The sequence below is a fragment of the Abramis brama genome (genome assembly GCF_963993115.1).
Source record: "Abramis brama genome assembly, chromosome: 3".
Classification (NCBI taxonomy): Eukaryota; Metazoa; Chordata; class Actinopteri; order Cypriniformes; family Leuciscidae; genus Abramis; species Abramis brama.
The window spans coordinates 32,806,751-32,827,245 of NC_139965.1; the positions used below are offsets into that span (position 1 = coordinate 32,806,751).

The window sequence follows — 20,495 nt, forward strand, 5'->3', positions numbered from 1 at the left end:
ACAGAGGAACCTTTTAAACCAGAGGAACACAGGTGAGCAATTAGCAATTATTTTGTGTGAACATTGTTTTTTAAAGAGTTTCATTGCTGTTCTTGTGATTTGAAACAAGATTTGCGGTGCAAAAGGGACATAAAATATTGAAATAGCATCAAAATAAATTATACAGAAAGCTTTCTAAGTAGAACATGATGGACATCCAGGACACAGTAATAAAATGCATTTTCAGTTGTTTATTCTACTTGGGAAAGGTCCTCTTTCACTAATGTGATATTTTTCCTATACAGAGGATTCTTGATGTTACTGATGTTTCATAAACCACTGATTCATGTTAAATTGGCTAATGTGTTGAATTGCATTTAGATAAAATGACGAACATTAATGCATTAATGCAACTGTCAAGTGTACAAGCACAAACACTAATTGTCACTGTCAGACTCTCATTTACTTGCATGATAGGTAATGGACTCTCCAATTTAAATGCTTTAGCAGGGGTGAAATCAAAACTACTCTCAATTAAGTCTCAATCTGAAACATTGTTTGAGGCATTTAAAGAGTGTAAATGTATGTTTTCAACAATTACATGTACAGCATTTAAAAAAAAAAAACAGGACATTAATTGCGAAGTGGGGAGATTTGGCAATAAATCCACCACTATCAAACCTAAAAAAAAAAAAAAAAAACTTTTCAGGTATGAATACACATTTAATATGTGTTCTTATTCTTATCTTCTGACTTTATGTAAAGATATTTACACACTAAACAGAACGCACTGTCTGCAATCCGTGACAGTCACAGTCAGCACAGTGTAAGTGAAGTGGCCTACTGTGACACACTGCCTATAGTAACGTTTTCTCTTAACTCGGCTGCTTTTTTTTCATTTTCTAAATCCTTTCTAGAGATTTATTGTCGCCTTTTTGACATCCATGCCATCTTTTCCCATTTTCAGTTCATGGTTAACTCCCCCATGTTGTAATAGTGGATGTCTACAGTAAAAATGTGTGGATAATATATGCACAGGCCAGGCTGTCAGTCAGATTCTTAATGAGGAACTTCTATTAAATATGTTTTTAATGGATGCAGGTTTGTTTGATGTGTGAGCTTTTTTTTTTTTCATTTAAGGTCTGGTGGTGCAGACCCATGGTTTTGAGTTTTCAGACAAAGACTCTGTGTGAATCAGTTTTTCTTTATCAACATCAATAAATCTATAAACTTTATTTGATTTTCTAAAAATAATAATAAAAGTGTAGACTATCAAGTACTGTAGTCTACACTACAACATGTAAGAAACAACTATAAAAATGACCTCACTACAAGGAAAAAGGGTTATTGATATGCACTTATATGTAACACTGCTCTACAAGGTAGATTTGACCCTGATGAGGTATTATGTAACAATCCTAAAACCTTTAAATGAGTGATGGCAAATGCTTTCAAATTTACATACTGCCCTCTTTTGGTTGATCTTGAAATGTAAAACAGCTCATCTACATGTATAGTGGCATAGACAGGCTCATTATTTTCAGTGCTATTTTATCATACACTCTTAAAAAAAAGGTTTAATGTAGGAATCTATAATCCCATGAAGAACATTTAAATCCATTGGAATCTTTCCATTGCACAAAAGAGTCCATTAAAAAAAGTCCTTTAGATTATTAGAAAAAAAGAAAAAAAAATATTTTAAGAACTGTTCACTGAAAGGTTCTTTGGGGAAGCCAAAATGGTTCTTCTGTGGTGTCACTGCGAAAACCCCCTTTTGAAACCTGTTATTTTAAAGAGTACCTTGTGCAAAGCTGCTGCTGCTCAGTTTTATGTGGTTATTTATGGAAAGCACCCATTGAAATGTCATGAATGAAGAATACCTTCTGATGCCAATTGACCATCAATTGGCAAAGAAGTGTGTTCTGTTTTTATCAGAATTTTTATCAGAATATTTTTATCAGAATATGTTTTTTTAATCTTTTGTAACATTATGAATGTCTTTACTGTAACTTTTGATCAATTTAATTTATCCTTGATAAATAAAAGTATTGATTTATTTTATTTCTTTCCCCAAAAAATGTAATACAAATTCCTACTGACTCCAAACTTTTGAACGGTAGTGTTTAATGTTACAAAAGCTTTCCATTTCAGATAAATGCTGTTCTTTTGAACTTTCTATTCATCAAAGAATCCTGAAATAAAAATGCAAAAACTTTTGACTGGTGGTGTATATGAGACGAATACTGTTATTAGTGTTATAAATAATGCTGCTCTGTCATATTTTTGTTTTTCCCTTAAAGGTGCCCTAGAATGTGTTGAAATAATATTTTAATTTTGTCTCTGATATCTACATAAAGGGTATGGCTTATTTAAGGGCATTTAAAATGTCCAGATATGGTTTTACAGGTCCATTTTCAACCCTAGAAATTGGCCCTAGAATGAAATGGTCTGTTTTTACCTGGAAGGGTCATGAATAGTAATGAGGAGTTCTACTCTGATTGGCTGTTTCACTGCGGGCTCATAACAGTAGCTCAGAGTGACAGCAAAAAGGTCCCTGATGTCCAGTGTGACAATGGAGAGATTAGGCGTTCAACCGTACATCAGAGTCCTGCACGGGTCCGATTTTGTAAATCCGCACCCGCCCGTACCCGCCCGTACCCGCAGTGCTTCAAACCGCATCCGACCCGTTTTCCGACAGCAGCACTAATTAAAATCCGCACCCGACCCGCTTAAAATAGAACCGACACCCGACCCGCACCCGAAATAAAATAAATTTAGCCAATCACATTATATACACAATTACAAAAATGTTTATTGCCAGGTCATACAGAAGTTATTACACGACAATTAACACAAGGACAACTTCAGCCGAAGCTGTCAAAAGGCCGGTAGGCTACATGAAGAACATGGCTAACGTTACCACAAAACTGAGTAGCCTTATCACATTTTACCAATCGAACAGACGCGGCTACAACACTATATCTGCCACGCAATTTCGTCTAGCCTACATCTGACAATTTTGGGTTCAAACACGCCCTGCACACCACACATACTTAACAGTGTTACATTTGAAAAATACTGTTCGATAGAACTGCTTTGTTACCACAATTATCTGCGTGCTGTCTCGCCGATGAAGTTCCACATTTGCGGCTATCCAACACGAAAATGCATGCAGCAAATAAGCCTTTCACAATATTTTCTTCAGATAACTCCAAATTTCTCCCACACACATGCATCCATCTCGACGACTGCAAGCAGATCGCGTGCGCGCGGTTATGATGAATTTTTAAAAGTGAAAGTAGCCTAGGTCCTGGGAGGGCGCTGCCATATGCAAATTTTTGGAGGCGTACATATTAATGATCCCGACTGTTGCCTCACAGTCGGTGTTATGTGGAGATTCGCCTATTTTTCAGGGGTGTTTTTCAAAAACGAGATTTAAATAAGAAGGAGAAAACAATGGTGTTTGAGACTCACTGTATGTCATGTCCATGTTCTGAACTCTTGTTATTTAACTATGCCAAGATAAATTCAATTTCAAATTCTAGGGCACCTTTAAAATTTGAGGCCTAAGATTGTCATGTGGTAGGTATTAGTATACCCAGCCTTCAATGAGATGAACTTCCTTGTAGGCCTCTTTGATAAGAAAGTGTTGTAAGAAGAAATAGGCTCTCAGCTTGTATACGTGAAGGAATTTCAAGGTTACAGGATGAGCTATTGTTTTGGAAACAAGATGGGATGCAGAGAGCTGGAGTTTAAACATAGAACATTGTCTCAGTGGGCATCTCTCTTCCCACGGCCGTGTGCATTCTAGACTAAAGGGACAGAGTATTTGACGGAACTGAGAAATAAAGAAATAATCTAACAATTGTCTTTCACTTTTATAAAGGAGAGATAATTTATTTGTGTAAAGGTTTGTGATAATTGTTCTACATGTAAAAAATAAAGGTCTTTACACTGTACTCAAAATAGTTTTTCAGTATGATTTAATTATACGATAAGAAAATGTATTATATATCAAATAAATAGAAATCATTCATGTATATTAAATGCAAATACTTGCTATCACAATACAAACTAGTCCCACCTGTATGAAAACCCTGAAAATCCATAAGCAATTTCTCTTCAAAGAAAGGTCAGACAGACAAGTTCTTTCTGAATAACCCTTGAATAATGAATAAGATATATGATATTCATATTCCAGAACATAACCCCCAAAATGTCCTTGAGTGGATAGTTTAAGACACAAGCAAGAATAAAATCATCAGTTATTTGAATTTACAACCAACAGAGTAATAGCCTACAGCAATCAGCATGTTAAAACTTCACCACTGACCATTGTGATTTCAACACTCAATAATATAATAATATAAACTCAGCAAAAAAAAAGAAAAGAAAAAAAGAACCACCATCTCAATTTTAACTGCTTTTCCCCCCAGCAAATTTCCTAATGTGTATATATTTGTATGAACATCCAAATTACACGTACACATTACACGTGGTTTTGCACTGCAAGTACGATCAGCTATTCTTGCTGTTTCCTTGTAGCATTTTCTTAGGCGTCTGACATTACAGACACTGCAGTTTATTGCTCTGTCCATATCTGCAGTCCTCATGCCTCCCTGCAGCAGGACTATGGCACGTTCACACAGGTGATCAGGGACCCTGTGCATCTTTCTCCTGGTGTTTTTCAGAGTCAGTAGAAAGGTCTCTTCAGTGTCCTAAGATATTGTCACAGTATTGCCTACCGCCTGTAAACTGTTAGTGTCTTAAGGACTGTTCCACAGGTATGCACCAATTATGCGCAATAATTGTTCATGGTTAATTAAAGAAGCATGAAAAACATTGTTGAAACCCTTTTCAATAAATATCTGTAAAGCTTATCATGAATGATGTTTCATTTTTATATTAATAGAAGGATTTCTTTATTTATGGTTCACTCTCTGGTGTGTTAGCAGGCTTCTCTTGTCTTTAAAGGTCTTCCCACACTCCGGGCAGAGGAACGGCCTTTCTCCCGTGTGAGTGCGCTCGTGCACTTTGACTTGTGACGTCTGTTTGAAGCCTGTGCCGCAGATGGAGCAGGTATAAGGCTTTTCTCCCGTATGTACTCTCTGATGTATCCTAAGCTCCGCAGCCCTGCGGAAGCTCTTTCCACACTCAGAGCAAGGATGAGGTCGTGCTTCACTGTGAGTGTTCACGTGCATTTTCAGCTCATATGAACGGCGGAAGCACTTTCCACATTCAGTGCAAGAATAGGGCTTCTCATCCGAGTGAGCGCGCTGGTGACTCCTCAGTAAATACATATGAGTAAAGGCCTTTCCACAATCAGTACAATGATAATGCTTCTCTCCTTTGTGACATTGCTGGTGCTCTTTAAGTTGACAGAGCACACCGAAAGCTTCACTACAGATGCCGCAACTAAACTGTTTCTTTTCTGACTCAGGGGGCTGGTGCTCTTTTAGTCTCCTGCTGTCAGTGAATGTTTTTCTGCACACAGTGCATGAATAAGGCTTTTCTCCTGTGTGAATGCGCTTGTGTGCGATCAAATTGGCATGTCCCTTGAAGCGCTTCTCGCACACGGGGCACGCGTAAGGCCTTTCTCCTGAATGAACGCGCCTGTGGACTTTAAGTCCGCCCAGCTGGCAGAACGTCTTCCCGCACTCTTTGCACTCGTAAGGTTTTTCACCAGTGTGAGTTCTTAAGTGAACTCGTAATGCACCGGATGTAGTAAAGGCCTTCCAGCATTGTGAGCACAGGTATGGCTTCTCTCCCGTATGAATCCTTTGGTGAATTCGTAGATCTATAAGTTGCTGGAAACCCTTGTTACAATCAGGGCAGTGATACCGTTTTTCACCTTTATGAAGTCTGCGGTGATTAGAAAAGGACCCCGACTGAGCAAAGCTCTTGCCACATTCAGAACAGTGGTAGGGTTTTTCTCCTGAATGAACACGCAGATGCACTTTTAGTTCAGAAGATGTGATGAACCTCTTGCCACATTCAGTGCAACCATGAGGCCTCTCTCCTGAATGAACTAGTTTATGTCTTTTAAAGTGAACTGATGTTTTGAAGTTTCGTCCGCATTTAAAGCAATGGTGAATTGATCTGTTAGAGCGGACTCCTGTTTTTGTGCTCTTTCTTGAGCAACTCCTTTTTCTTTTACCGGTTTCTAAGAAGAAAAAAGACAATGGGCATGTAGCATGCAGTGAGTTTAACATGAACAATAGAACATCTTACTATTAATTTCAAATAGAATTGCATTTGTTGACAACAAATCACTTCAAATAAGGCAGCCCGTTGTCTTTTGAAATTAACCAGTATTCAAAAGTATGGGGTCAGTAATGGTTTTTTATTTTATTATTATTACTTTTATTTAGCAAGGACACAATAAATTGACCAAAAGTGATAGTAAAGTAATTATTTCGAATAAATGCTTTTGAACCCTCTAACAATAAATCAGTGATGAAACTGTTGAATGGTACTGTAGGCTATATTGACAACACTTCAAGTTAGTGGTTCTCAAATGGTTTTGCTTCAGGATCAAGATGTTTATCCCACAAAAGTAAACAAAAATATATATATATATTTTTTTTTACAATGTATTAATATTAACAATAAAATAAATTGAATTAAATTAAAAATACAATTACACAAATTATTACCATGATCATAGCTGAACAGGATTTTTTCCCACAACAATTTTTTTGTTAAACATCAGAAGAAGAGTGATTTACCAGCCCAATGGGCTAAATTTTACTTTAGTATTAGCCGTATTAATAATGTGAAATATGAGTTTCCACCAAAATAACATACAGTTTGGTTGGACACTTTGATTTCAACAAGAAAAAATATTGTCCTGCTGTCTGTGATTGTAACAGACGTATCAGACAATTGCTCATTCTTAAATGGATTTCAGGCAGTCATGGCATAGCTTATGCTTACAAGTGAAGTAATATCCTGTTAATTATTACTACTATATAATCTCTTAAAGAGTACAGTACACATCCCTCTAGTCTAAAGCAAATTCACTGTACAGATTTATTGTGGCAAGTTGTGGAAGAGCCCAACCTAAATGGGATTTTATTCATGGTGGTGGCTTCTGTAAAATGGGAACACAGATTTGTTGTTTGACCGTTTTACCTTGCTTTGGGACTCCAGCCTCTTCCCTATCTGTGAGCATGGTTCTTGAATCCTGGAGGAGTGAATCCGGGTTGGCTGGACACATGTCAGAGGCTTCCTCATCCTTAACATCAGCATCTTTTTTTAACTCCACACAAATGCCAAACACACTGGGTTGACCACAAGGAGGTGGGCTTGGATCTGGCTTCTCTTCACTCACCTTAATCACTAGATGTAATTAGATACAAAAACATATTACATATACATAACAATGATGACGTGATTTCTTAACTATCGGGACAGGCTTACTCACAGTGCTCTTGGTGTCCAGATGGGTTCGTTAGTATCTCTATTGCCGCCAGAAGAACATCCATGCCTTGTATTACTTTCGGTCCGTCAAATAGTAAAATGCATTAATCTTTTCTGAAGCAGGTGCATATGCTCCAATGGACCGCACAGATTCTTAAAAAGTTTCTAACAGTAAGTTAACATTTTAATCAACGTTACAGTAACGTTATTGACACAAGCTCCGGAATTACAGGTGAAAATTTTGCTGCCCAGTGAGTGCAGTAGCCTACCTAACGTTACAGCATGACAGTGATGATCACTTCAGCGCTGCTTCAGTCGCCGCACATCGACTACTACAAGTTCAATACTCATTTATGGCGTTAAACACAAGATCGAACAGACACGAAGTACACAAAGATCGAGGATCGTCTTGAAGGTGTAAATGTTTTTTTAAAATGTACTTCCTACTTCCGCATTAAGGGTAATGTCTCTGCGGATTCTCGTAAACCTGCTGGTTTACAGTTGTAGTCAGTGGTGCGTTTCTCCCACCGTTAGCCGACTATAATTGTCTCAAGTTCCGTTGATCTTTGTAGGTAACAACTTGCGAACATAGTTGCTTTTGGAAAACGCACACCAGTTATGATCAGACAGAGCATTTCTGCCAGGTTTTCTACTAAAAGTTATAGGACTTTTTACGATATTATTCAAGTTAAATAAATATTAGTATAAAAAAAAAAAGGTGTGATGCCTATCAGTATCAATCAGATGATACGCTACAGCAGTGTTTCCTAAATGGATCAACGACACTTACAATGCAATGCCTCTAAATTCATTCCCATTTTGTGCCCAGGGGGCGGCAGTATACTTAAATGAGAAAACGATTGCTGTTGCACCAGAGAAGAAGACGTTTGTTTGAATCCTCCACGATTTTTACAAAACTAGAAAGGCAGCTGCTGGTTTGTGTTTTTAATTGCCTGCAGGAGGCGTGTCTTGGCTCAAATACACTAGGCTTGGCTTGTACGAACGTCACATTTTCCACATAAATAAGCAAAAAACAAACAAACATAAAACTGTTTTTCAAAGGTGACAAGCTTAAAAATACATTCATAAAATGTGAGCATATTCGCCATGAGCCATCAGTCCACCTGCTACTACCGCTACCGTCGATCACGTGATCAACAGCAGCCTTGGCGCTACCGGAAGCCGCGCGGCGCGCTCTGGGTTCTGCCGTGTTTCTGTGGGGCTGCAAGCGTCTTCAATGTGGATCACTACATGGCGGTAACGCGGAACACTGCGGTAATGATGATTACCTAACGTGTTTACCTAAATATAAAAATAGTTTTAACATCTCCGTGGTTATAGTTAGCACAGGTGAAATTAGTCGCAATAAGCCTCTTACTGTTTCAATATATCTCGAGTCGTGTGTACACGAGGCCTGCATGAAGGCTCGTTAGCCTCTGTTCATTGCTAACTAGGCTAGCAGCAAATTGCTATGGCGCTTATTTCAGAATTCTCTAGTATTTACCATATATTACAAAGCGGCTACCGTTTGTTTAAGACGCATATATATGAATCCTGCACCGCTTGACTAAATCACTGTATCTAAAAGCTGTAAGTCAGCTAGGATGTTTGCTGCTATAATTTACTAGCACAAGCGCGCCACTGCCGTGTCTTCAACCTCTCTTTGTTGATATATAGCCAGTCTGAAGGTGCTAAAACTCTCAGTTCACTTTAGTGATGATTGTGTGTTTACGTTAAGCCAGAAAGACCACCAAAACCAAACGCAAATGAAGGTTTCTATGAGTGGTCCAGTTTTGTAATGTTTCTTGTAAGATTTTTATGGGAACATTGTTTTCAGTACGAATAATACTGGCTCGTGAATCAGTTTTATGTTAGATTCTTAGCAGTTTGCATCTTGCAGAAGAAATGATCTAGTAGTTGGATTGAGCATGAAGAAAGTGCATTGTGTTAGCATATTTCTGCCAGGAAAGACAATATACTGTATTATAATGACTACTAGCAGTTTCTTAAAGGGATAGTTCCCCCACAATAAAATTTGTTTAATGTTGCTGCTAACTGTTTGACAGACTTTCTCCTGTGGAACACAAAAGGAGATGAATTGAAAAAGTAATTGGTGATTGAGGCCTTAACCTTTTGTTTTCCATGGAAGAAAGTAAGACAGCTAACGTTATCCCTTTAATAGCTTCATCTCATTGCACTTGAACGTTGATTTAAATTATGCTATATGCGTTTCCATGAACCACAGATCATTGTTAAATTGTGAGTGCTTTGCCAGCAACTCTACACGGGCTTCCCGATCCTGGTTGGCACAGTAAGGTTCGCCTCATAGGTAAGCTGCAGAATTGGTCCTTTGTCTAATTGTATAACTTGAATACCTTTGGTTTCTTTCTTTATTTGTTTTGAGATTGTAGAAGTCATAAGTTAACATATGCAGATGCTAAGTAGACTCACTATCTAGTCTCAATACAACTTGAATATGTGCCTTTTTATTCTTATTTTATTCTTATATGTCCATTCTCAGTGAGGCAAAGGTCTGATGATGGAGAATGGACAAGGCACAGGTGCAAAGCTTGGATTACCGCCTCTTACTCCGGAGCAGCAGGAGGCGCTACAGAAGGTAATAATAGTTCTCTATTGTTTTACTTTTTTTTTTTTTTTACTTTTTATCTTTGTTGGAGACAAGAGGGGGGAGGGGGTCAGTACAGGTCATGGGCCAAACTCCAACCTGCATCACCTGCTCCAGTGTGTCAAGAGCTTGCGTACTACTGCTGTGCCACAGCTTCATCTAATAATAGATTCATAATTAAGAGTCAAGGCCACAGGATGCTTCTGCATAAGTTGGATTGGAGCTTTTTCATTTTAAAGGTTGGTACACATTTTTTGTAGGATTCCTTTTTACCAAACTTGACCACTGTTAATCAGCAACTAATTCTGTTCGACCTTTGCGTTGAAAGAATTCTCTGCAAACAAGCATGTGCAGTGCACCATTATGGTGAATTGTCAGTGGCTACGTTTACATGCAACCAAATAATCCGTTAGTAATTGGACTGAAGGCTCAATCCGACAGAAAGCCTTCATGTAAACACCTTATCGATCCGATTGAGCTAATTAAATTTCGATCGGATTGAAAGGGGTGGTTTATTCCTTTTCTAATCTGATCGAGAGGACATGTAAACACTTGATCGGATTGAAAACCGAAACTGAAAGGACTGCGCACGTGCAATGACGTTGAAATGGCAAAATTACATGTAACACGCTGAATGAGCTGTTCTTCCTGTTGAATAAAGTGTCATATAAATGAGTGTCCCGTCATTCTAAAATTCTCCTTTCCCTCAGCGACTGTGAAGTGGAGCAGGACAACGTCCCACCAGTCCTTGTTTCGGATCCACAGACAACTGTTTTTGGACATGGGAAGGGGCATTTTTACTGTGTGATAAGTGATGCTGTGTGCGGGACAGCAAAATGGTTAATATGCTCATTGTCTCCAAATTATGACCAGAAAAGGATAAATATTAAGTCTGCTGTTTAAAACAAATAAAGAACCAATGTAGGAGAATGGTTATTATGGGCAAACAGCAGGGAACTCTGTATATTCGTGCAGTGTGCGCAAGTCAAAAAATCTATCCCGATTTGAAGCTCGTGACATATAAACGCGCACATCAACCCGATCACGTTTAGCGTTCTTGTAAACACTACATTCAGATTCATCAATTGGAATGAATTCAGTCTGATTGAAACAAAAGTTGTGCATGTAAACGAAGCCATTGTAGTAATAAGCACACAAAATATGTAGCACATATGGGAAAACTTGTGCATTTGGAATGATATAGTAAATAGCTACTCTTAAAGGGATAGTTCACCCAAAATTTAAAATTAGCCCATGATTTACTCACCCTGATTTACCCTAGCCCATGTGAGCCATTAACTCACATTATAAAGCTTGGAAGAGCCAGGACATTTTTTAATATAACTCTGATTGTATTTGTCTGAAAGAAGAATGTCATATACACCTAGGATGACTTGATGCTGAGTAAATCATGGGGTAATTTTCATTTTTGGGTGAACTAACCCTTTAAAACTCACCAGCCTCCTTGCTTAATTTGTGTTCTCTTTTTAGGCTAAGAAGTATGCAATGGAACAGAGCATCAAGAGTGTTTTAGTGAAACAGACCATCGCCCACCAGCAGCAGCAGCTCACTAACTTGCAGGTGAGCTGATACGATGATCTGAATATGTAGAATGCTTTAAATGTATTAAATGTTGCTTTCTTGTCTGAGAAAATTTACAGAATTGATGCATCTGATTTTGTCAAACCAGTAGTGTAACTAAAACCACATGGTGTACCCACTGGCATGTCATGTAAAGGGTTCATTGTCTTTTCAGCATTATAAATCCTACAGAAGTCTGCAAAAAGGAATTAATATTTCATACTTACATCTTATAAAATATTGGGTGCTATTTTATTTATACATTAGGATTCATGAATAATCATGACATTTTAAGTGATCACTCTTTTTAAACGACATGATATCTGTAAGAACAACTCATGTAAGCTGTGTGAAATTGATAATGGCAAGTTTTTGACCTTCAGGAAGTCCCTTCAGTTTTTCCCACACATCACAAGTTTTGTGAATGCTCTTTTTTTTCTTTCTTTTTTTTTGTCTGATTAGCCTCAGGATTAGACTGAAACACTACACTGGAACTCATCATGCATTATTTGTTTGAGGTCTGGTATTTCTGGGACTCATACTTGTTACTACCACACCTAGATTAAGTGTTTGTTTAAATGTATCTATGAATCAAGAAATTGGACGTAGTACTGCATGCACTGCACTTCCAAAGCAGACGTCATGATGACTGAAAAGTCAACAACAGATTGAGTTATCCAAAGGATACTTATACTCAGCTATACTTAGCCTATGCTCAGTTTATTTCTTGGAAAATCTGAGCAGCCTACTTGTTGCCTTTGTTGAAAGCAATGCCTGTTAGTGTCTCTGTTGCTTTAACTGTGAAATGTTTCAGGTTTCAGTCAAATTTAAGTGGTGATTTAAAGAGGTGGGCAGGGTTTAAAGTTGAGTTCGGAGGCATTGACCACCAGTCAGAGAGACTGTCTGGAATACTATGTCTGTCTTCAAAGGATAAAAGAGATATCTAACCTTTTTCAGCACTTTTCCATCTTTACTGTGTTTCAGATGGCAGCAGTGACAATGGGCTTTGGAGATCCTCTCTCATCTTTACAATCGGTCAATAGATTAATTAACTTATTTACTTTCTGTACGCATTTTGGAATAATGACCGTTACCCTTCTTTAACCGGCATTGGCCTGATACACTAGACATTGCAGCAGCATATTTAAAAAGCAGACTTGGCTTTGTGGTGAATGAAATGTTTGTTTTTGGTCACCCATTTCATTAAGCAGGATGCAAGATGACACAACATGAACTACCTCCATAAACTGACTGTACTGTTTCAGTGTTAATGAATGCCATGGGAGCTGTTTTAAATAACAGGAACATGATGATATAGGTCATTATAGAGTGTTTTAATATGACAATTACACAGGACACTTCTAATTTACTGACAATCCTTCCCATATTTGCCATTCTGAATCACTGCATGGCCACCTGTGTGTGTGCGCAACCTCATTTAACTGGTCATTGATTGAAGTTTATTTCTCAACCTGAAGCTCCATTTTTGTCACAAGAAATCTTATGGGGATTGTGTGTTGTGAATGGTGTGGATGATCCATTTCTCCTTTGTGAATATGCTGTGGCATATAATTGTCATCTTTGTCTGCTGAAAAAGAGGGATAGCGGTCACTACGACAATCCAAATTGAATCTGCCTAAACTTTGAGCCTTGTGTGTAATCGTATACTTTCGTCATGTGACTGACATACAATTTAAAACTTGAATGATAAATGATTAAAGAATGATAAATGTGTTTGGTGTAAAAAAAAAAAAAAATTAAAAAAAGTGTAAAATAGATTAGATTATGCTGATTCTCCCTCAACAGTGATCTGATATGTAAGTCCAAAAGCTCACCTCATGAAAAGAGAACTGATTTCACATCAGCTCATTATGCAGGGTATTTAGTTGTGCTAAGGGGTTACTTTGAAATGTTAACTATTTAGGCTATCAGTATTCTTGGATAGAATTCAGGTTAGTTTTAACGCTACATGTTTTAGTCTGCAAGCACACACGCTAATTTAGGAACGTGCAAGCAGCACTCTCGAAATGGTAAGAAGGGGCTGTGCCACATGTTCCTAATTCACGATGCTGTGCTTGTCGTTAATGGTAAGTGATGCAAGTAATGAGTAAGCATAGAGGACCAAAGGAAGTGGAAACTAGCACTAAAACAGAAGCTAAAAAAATCTTTAATCCCTTGCTATATTTGATCTCATTGTTTTTGGTGCTTTGTTTTTCCCGTTTTTTATTCAGTAGCCAATATTCTCTCCTGTTGTCTCTTCCTTTCATGACCACCAGGTGGCAGCACAGAGGCAGAGAGCTCTGGCCATCATGTGTCGTGTGTATGTGGGCTCCATTTATTACGAGCTGGGGGAGGATACCATCCGGCAGGCCTTCGCCCCCTTTGGTCCCATTAAGAGCATTGATATGTCCTGGGACTCTGTCACCATGAAACACAAGGTATGCTTTTAGAGTCTAGAACATTTCTGAGTTGTATTTTTTCCAAAATCTGCTGAATTAAATAATACATTTGCAAATAGACAATGTAGAATATATGTAGTAGTGCTACACATTATATGAATGTGTTTAGTGTGGGTCAAGACTTTGGAAACATTACTATTTCGAATGTTTTTGAAAAGTCTTTCTGAGCAAAAAGTCATCAAGCCTGTATTTATTTGATCAAAGATACAGAAAAAAAATTATTATTGTGAATTATTATTATTATTATTATTATTATTATTACAATTTAAAATAATTATTTGAATAAACTTTGAAATATAATTTATTTCTGTGATGCAAAGCTATTTTTTTTTAGCCATTACTCCAGTCTTCAATTACATGATCCTTCAGAAATCATTCTAATATGCTGATATGTTACTCTAGAAACATTACTTATTACTATCAATGTATTTCACAAATAATATTTTTGTGGAAACCGTGATACATTTTTGCAGGATTCTTTGATAAATACTTAAAAATATATATTTTTTAAAATATAAATCTTTTGTAACATTATAAATGTCTTTACTGTTATTTTCTGATCAATTCAATGCATCCTTTCAGAATAGAAGTATTTATTTCAAAAGCAATTACTGACCCCAAACTTTTGAATTGAATAAAAGCAAAATGTATTTAATTTATTATGAGAGATTTTTATTTTATTTTTATTTCTGTGAGTATGGTGGATATGACCCATACAAACTTTAGTGAAATTCACCCTACCGTGAAAGGTAGGAAGCATGTAAACATTGTACACATTGGAAATTCTGTCACAGGGCTTTGCCTTTGTTGAGTATGAAGTTCCTGAAGCAGCTCAGCTGGCCTTGGAGCAGATGAACTCAGTCATGCTGGGTGGGAGGAACATTAAGGTGGGTTCCAAACAGGACAATCAATCTAAAACTCCTGTTTAAACAGCTCTCTGACAGTGAGCTATTTTTTTCTGATTTGTTGCTTTTGTGTTTGCAAGATGCAGAGAAGCTGTCAGTAGACTTACTTTAGCTCTGCCAGTACCTGTTGTGTGTGTGTGTGTGTGTGTGTGCTTGTGCACTACTTAGGTGCTCTCCTCTTCATGTGTGTTTCTGTCCTCTAACCTGAATGTGAGCGTATGTGATGTCATGCTTCTATACTGTCATACTGTTTGTTTTCGGAGCTCATTTTCTCTAGGAGCTGCAGAAAGAATTGTTCGTTTGAGGCAGGCTCTTCTCTGTCTGGGATGTGCTGATGATGGGCTGCGCCTGGCTGGTGTTTGCTTGGCCGCCCCAACTGCAGTACAGATGCCACCAAATAAAAAACAAACTGTTTTTTAACAATCACAGACACATATTAGTGATCAAACATTAATCAACCATTTATTGTCCTTTAACACATCTATGATCTCTTAGTGACTAGACAAGAATTAGCTATTGTTAAAGTGCTCTCCTATTTCTTTGCCTTTGTTAAAAAAAAAAAATAAAAAAAATTGATTTTATTTTAAGCTTTCAAAACAACAGATATAAAGGTTATCATAGAATGCATTTTCCACACACTCTTGTATGTAAATTTCTAGCATAGTGAAAATGTCTTCTGATAACTTTATTAGTTTGAGGGCTGAGCTACATTAAAGTTTATCTTATACTGTACTTAAGTTCTTTTTTAGACTGGTAGTGTAGTTTTTCCCCATTCTTCCCTTTCTCAACCACGTGCATTAACATACACACGCACACACTCATTCCTTTATACACTTCCACTTAGTGGCCATTGTGCTGGTATGTGTACTGTAGGTGGGGCGGCCAAGTAACATTGGACAGGCGCAGCCTATCATTGACCAACTGGCAGAGGAGGCACGTGCCTTCAACCGAATCTATGTTGCCTCTATCCACCCTGATCTATCTGACGAGGACATCAAGAGCGTCTTTGAGGCCTTCGGAAAGATTAAAAGTTGCATGCTGGTGCGGGAACCCACCACGGGAAAGCACAAGGGCTACGGATTTATTGGTGAGCTGCTCTAGTAAGCATTGTAAACACTGTGTGGAGATTGAGTCATTGCTGTATGTTGTACTACTGTACAACTGTGAATTAAATTCCACAGTGTTCCAGCATCATGCTTATGAAATGTCTTTCCAGATCCAGATATTTCCAGTGAAGTTCACTGAGTTGTGCCATGCTCTTTACCTAGAGATGGCAAGTTAAAATGTGAATGGTTACAAAACACTTATGTATGTACAGATTTAGAGACATTAGAAAGATGCTAGCAGCGTTTTCCTTTCAATTACAAGTACATCAACTAAAGGAAAATGGTGCAAGAAAGAACAAAATGTGTTGACAGATTCAAGAAATGTATGAAAACAAAAGCCTAAATTGAGGAACTGGTCTGTCCATTTCATCATGGGTAGAATACGATAAGCCTCAGTCATCGCTGGATGCCGTCTCATCTATGAACCTGTTTGACCTTGGAGGTCAGTACCTAAGAGTGGGGAAGGCTGTTACCCCTCCCATGCCTCTCTTGACACCTATGACCCCTGGAGGTCTGCCCCCTGCTGCAGCTGTGGCGGCTGCTGCTGCCACCGCCAAGATCACTGCCCAGGTGAGAATTCAATAAGGGTAACGCATATTTTGGAAATTTGGTAGATTTCAGAATTATATGCTAATGCATTTACAGCTGCACATGGTTAAACATTTTGAACAATCTCTTGTGTATGTTGTGTTACTGTGTCTATTTGCTCACCAAACTAGATCAGACTGAAACCAGGATTTGAAATTGGGGATTTCATATTTGTTATTGTTTTAATGCATTTACAGGAGGCTGTTGCTGGAGCAACAGTGCTGGGTTCTCTTGCTTCACCAGCACACATTCTCAGTCAGCAAATGGGACTTCCACAGGCTGTACTGGCTGCCCAGGCCCCAGGCATCATCACAGGTCTGAAAAAGTCAATGAACAGTGATCTTTGACTACTTTTATTGGCCTAATGCAGTTTAAATTGAATTCTTAACCCCCCTGATGGCCTGTTCACACCTAGATGAATGTTTGGTGCAATACACATTTTAATATGTTCAGACCAATGCAACATTTTGAGATGTTTGAGTGTTCTCTTTATATGAGAATATTAAGAAAAATGCTGGCCAACCAATAATATTCCTGCTTTTAGTCGCATGCCCAGAGCTGCTGTTGCTGTTACATAAAATTACTACTTGGTGGCGCTGTGTTGGTGTGAGCAGGCATTGAATTGATACATATTCAAGGGGTACCATTACAGCATCTTATTAACAGCTTTCAACTTTCAGAATCATGAAAATATAGCTGGATGAAATTGTCACAAAAATGAAAGCTTATAAAGCATTTAAATCTGTACTAAAATTGTTCTCTGAAGAGAGAATTGAATCTTAACTGAATAATTCTCGTTAATCCATTTGATAGGTGTGACACCTGCTCGCCCCACTCTCCCTGTAGTCCCCCAGGTTGGTTTGGTCAACCCAGTACTAGCATCCCCACCAGTCACAATATCTGCTTCTGTGGGAACACCAACATCTACAGCTCAAACACATACAGAAGTCAAGAGAGAGGAAGACAACAGGCGGCCTGAAGAAGATCCGAGTGCGCCAGTTGGAAATGGACAGGACAGTGAACTGGAGCAGCTAAGTGTCAGTGCAAGTGGAGGAAAACAAATGGTCATACAGTCAAAGGTTAGACAGCATCCCAAAATTCAAATTCTGTCATTAATTACTCACCCTCATGTCGTTCCAAACCCGTAAGACTTTCGTTCATTTTCAGAACACAAATTAAGATTTTTTTGGTGAAATCTGAGTTTTCTGTCCCTCCATAGACAGCTACGCAACTACCACTTTGATTCTTCAAAAAGTTAATAAAGAGATCGTAAAACTAATTCATATGAATTGAGCGGTTTTGTCTGAAGAGACTAGCGCTTTATATGATGAACATATTGAATTTAGGCTTTTATTCACAAATAAACATTGATAGACGAACATAAACAGAAGCTCAACCGAACCTGCTTGATGTGAGAACAAACCTCATTGGTTCATCGATCTCTTTATGAACTTTTTGAAGCATCAAAGTGGTAGTTGTAGCTGTCAATAGAGGGACAGAAAGCTCTCAGATTCCATCAAAAAGATCATCATTTGTGTTCAGAAGATGAACTAAAGTCTTACGCATTTGGAAAGACATGGGGGTGAGTAATTAATGACACAATATTTTTGGGTGAACCAACCCTTAAAAGATTATAGACACAATTGTAAAAGCAAGTTAAGAGCAGTAATTCAGAAGTGACTCTTTACAGGTTACAATTTTAAAAATTACTTAAGTTTGCATCATGCTAATTTTTGAGCACTACTTGGGAGGCATTGAATGAATAAATCAGAAATTTATACAAGAAGCCAAGTTTAAAATGTTAATCATATAAGTTTAATCCTTTTTTTCTATCTCTCTTTGCCCACATTCAGTCAACAGTTATGGTGCTACGCAACATGGTGGGCCCAGAGGACATTGACGATGACCTGGAAGGCGAAGTGATGGAGGAATGTGGGAAGTACGGTGCTGTTAATCGGGTTATCATATACCAGGAACGACAGGGTGAGGAGGACGATGCTGAGATAATAGTGAAGATCTTCGTGGAGTTCTCTGATGCTGATGAAATGAACAAGGCCATCCAAGCTCTCAACAACCGCTGGTTTGCAGGTCGCAAGGTTGTTGCCGAGTTGTACGATCAAGAGCGTTTTAATAACAGTGACCTCACTGCATAAGACTGTCCCGAAATGGCCACTGGCCCTGTTTCTTGGCACTCAAACTTACCCAGCTTTCCTCACTGCTGCTTGAGATCCGGGCCTCTTTGAAACTTGTAATTATTTTTTTATTGATGTTGATAGTAATAATATTATTGGAAAAATCCCAATGGTGGGATTTAGCTTAGGACAAAAAAACATGCTCCTCATACATTTACTTTGTGTCACCTACTGTGAAAGACTTGCATTTTTTTTAACAGTCATTATTTGCAGGGTTTTGTTTTCTAAATTTGAAGAAAAGATACAATTTTCCCCATTACCACCCCCTTTTTCTTTGTCTTTTTTTTTTTACACAAATGGCAACTTTTTCTCCACTGACATTGTGTTCAGATTCTAAACATTGTGTTGGTGACATTGGTTCTGGCTTTACCAAAACAATAAATTTGTCTAATATGCAGTGTTGTCCCGTCATTTATATGGATTGTTGGATCACGACATAAATGCTTGGAGGATTTTTTTGGTGGTATAAATATAATTTATTCTGAAGCAATATTCTCATCAGTGTTGATATAATACAATTTAAAATGCTAAACTAAAGTTAAATGGCACATATTATGCCCCTTTTCACAATATGTAAAATAAGTCTCTGATGTCCCCAGTGTGTATGTGAAGTTTTAGCTCAAAATACCCAACAGATTATTTGTTACAGCGTGTTTAAATTGTCACTTTTGGGGGCTGAGAAAAACGCGCCGTTTTAGTGTGTATCCCTTTAAATGCAAATGAGCTGATGCTGCCGAACAGAAGGCGGAGCTTCACGAGCTCGCACTCAGAGTCGGACAATAATGCCCACAGGCACAGAGCCAGAAGAGTTCAGATGCAAAAGCCTCTTAAGTGCTATCTGAAATTTTCTTTTAGAATGATAGTTTTTATCAAGCTTGTATATTTAAGTTAGGTAAATTAATAGGTAATTTTCATTGCCATTTAAGTGAAATTACTGAACTTAAATATACGAGCTTGATAAAAATTATCATTCTAGAAGAAAATTTCAGATGGCACTTAGAGGCTTTTGCATCTGAACTCTTCATATGCTGTATGCAGAACAAGTATAGTTTAGTTTAATTACGGTTATAATTAATGATGTTTATTGTAATTAAACCAATAGTATCCAGCTGCAGCCCCTCAGCGCCCACACACATTTTAGGGCAGGGGGCGGAGTTATTAAAACATAACACCATGGCGAAGAGAGCACGGTGAGTTGTTAACAATTTGTTTGTCTTCTGAACTAAATACCGATTATGTGTATGTATTTCACATTTTATTACTCCCGCGCTGTGTGGGAAGCTTACATTTGTTTTCATCCTTAATCCTTTTCAGAGTTTGTTGGACAGTTCAATTAGGCTACTTTTTAGATTGGGTGTTATAAATGGGATTTGCGATGAAGCAACTTTATTATTGTTTTAATGGTAAGACTTTACAATAAGGTTTCATTAGTTAACTGCTTTGGTTAACATGAACTAAGAATGAACTGCACGTCTACAGCATTTATTAATCTTTGTTAATTTCAACTTTTACTAATAGGTAAATCAAAGGTTGTAGGCCTATTTGTTAACATTAGTTAATGCACTGTGAATTAACATGAACAAACAATGAACAGCTGGATTTTTATGATCGAAGATTAACAAAGATTAATAAATATA

General features: G+C 37.8%; 2 protein-coding genes across 5 annotated transcripts; one reads left to right on the plus strand and one right to left on the minus strand.

Moving 5' to 3' along the window:
- Positions 1 to 3,945: 3,945 nt before the first annotated feature.
- Positions 3,946 to 8,228, minus strand: LOC311080007 (uncharacterized protein). 2 transcript variants are annotated; one of them, XM_084109750.1, is made up of 4 exons: positions 7,671 to 7,808; positions 7,406 to 7,566; positions 7,114 to 7,320; positions 3,946 to 6,142 (listed from the first exon to the last, which is right to left on the minus strand). In XM_084109750.1, the coding sequence occupies exons 2-4, from the start codon at positions 7,464 to 7,466 to the stop codon at positions 4,902 to 4,904; spliced, it is 1,509 nt and encodes a 502-aa protein (XP_083965876.1). In that variant the 5' UTR covers positions 7,467 to 7,566; positions 7,671 to 7,808; the 3' UTR covers positions 3,946 to 4,901. The 2 variants fall into 2 exon arrangements, with proteins under 2 accessions (XP_083965876.1, XP_083965875.1); XM_084109749.1 differs by having other exon boundaries at positions 7,406 to 8,228.
- A 322-nt stretch (positions 8,229 to 8,550) lies between these two features.
- Positions 8,551 to 19,255, plus strand: puf60b (poly-U binding splicing factor b). 3 transcript variants are annotated; one of them, XM_084109746.1, is made up of 12 exons: positions 8,551 to 8,676; positions 9,647 to 9,730; positions 9,923 to 10,018; positions 11,519 to 11,608; positions 12,593 to 12,643; positions 13,885 to 14,046; positions 14,862 to 14,954; positions 15,846 to 16,059; positions 16,458 to 16,648; positions 16,864 to 16,981; positions 17,480 to 17,745; positions 18,520 to 19,255. In XM_084109746.1, exons 3-12 carry the CDS (start codon positions 9,938 to 9,940, stop codon positions 18,817 to 18,819), a joined length of 1,566 nt encoding a protein of 521 aa, XP_083965872.1. In that variant the 5' UTR covers positions 8,551 to 8,676; positions 9,647 to 9,730; positions 9,923 to 9,937; the 3' UTR covers positions 18,820 to 19,255. The 3 variants fall into 3 exon arrangements, with proteins under 3 accessions (XP_083965872.1, XP_083965874.1, XP_083965873.1); XM_084109747.1 differs by lacking the exon at positions 8,551 to 8,676 and adding an exon at positions 9,467 to 9,553; XM_084109748.1 differs by lacking the exon at positions 12,593 to 12,643.
- The last annotated feature ends 1,240 nt before the right edge of the window (positions 19,256 to 20,495 follow it).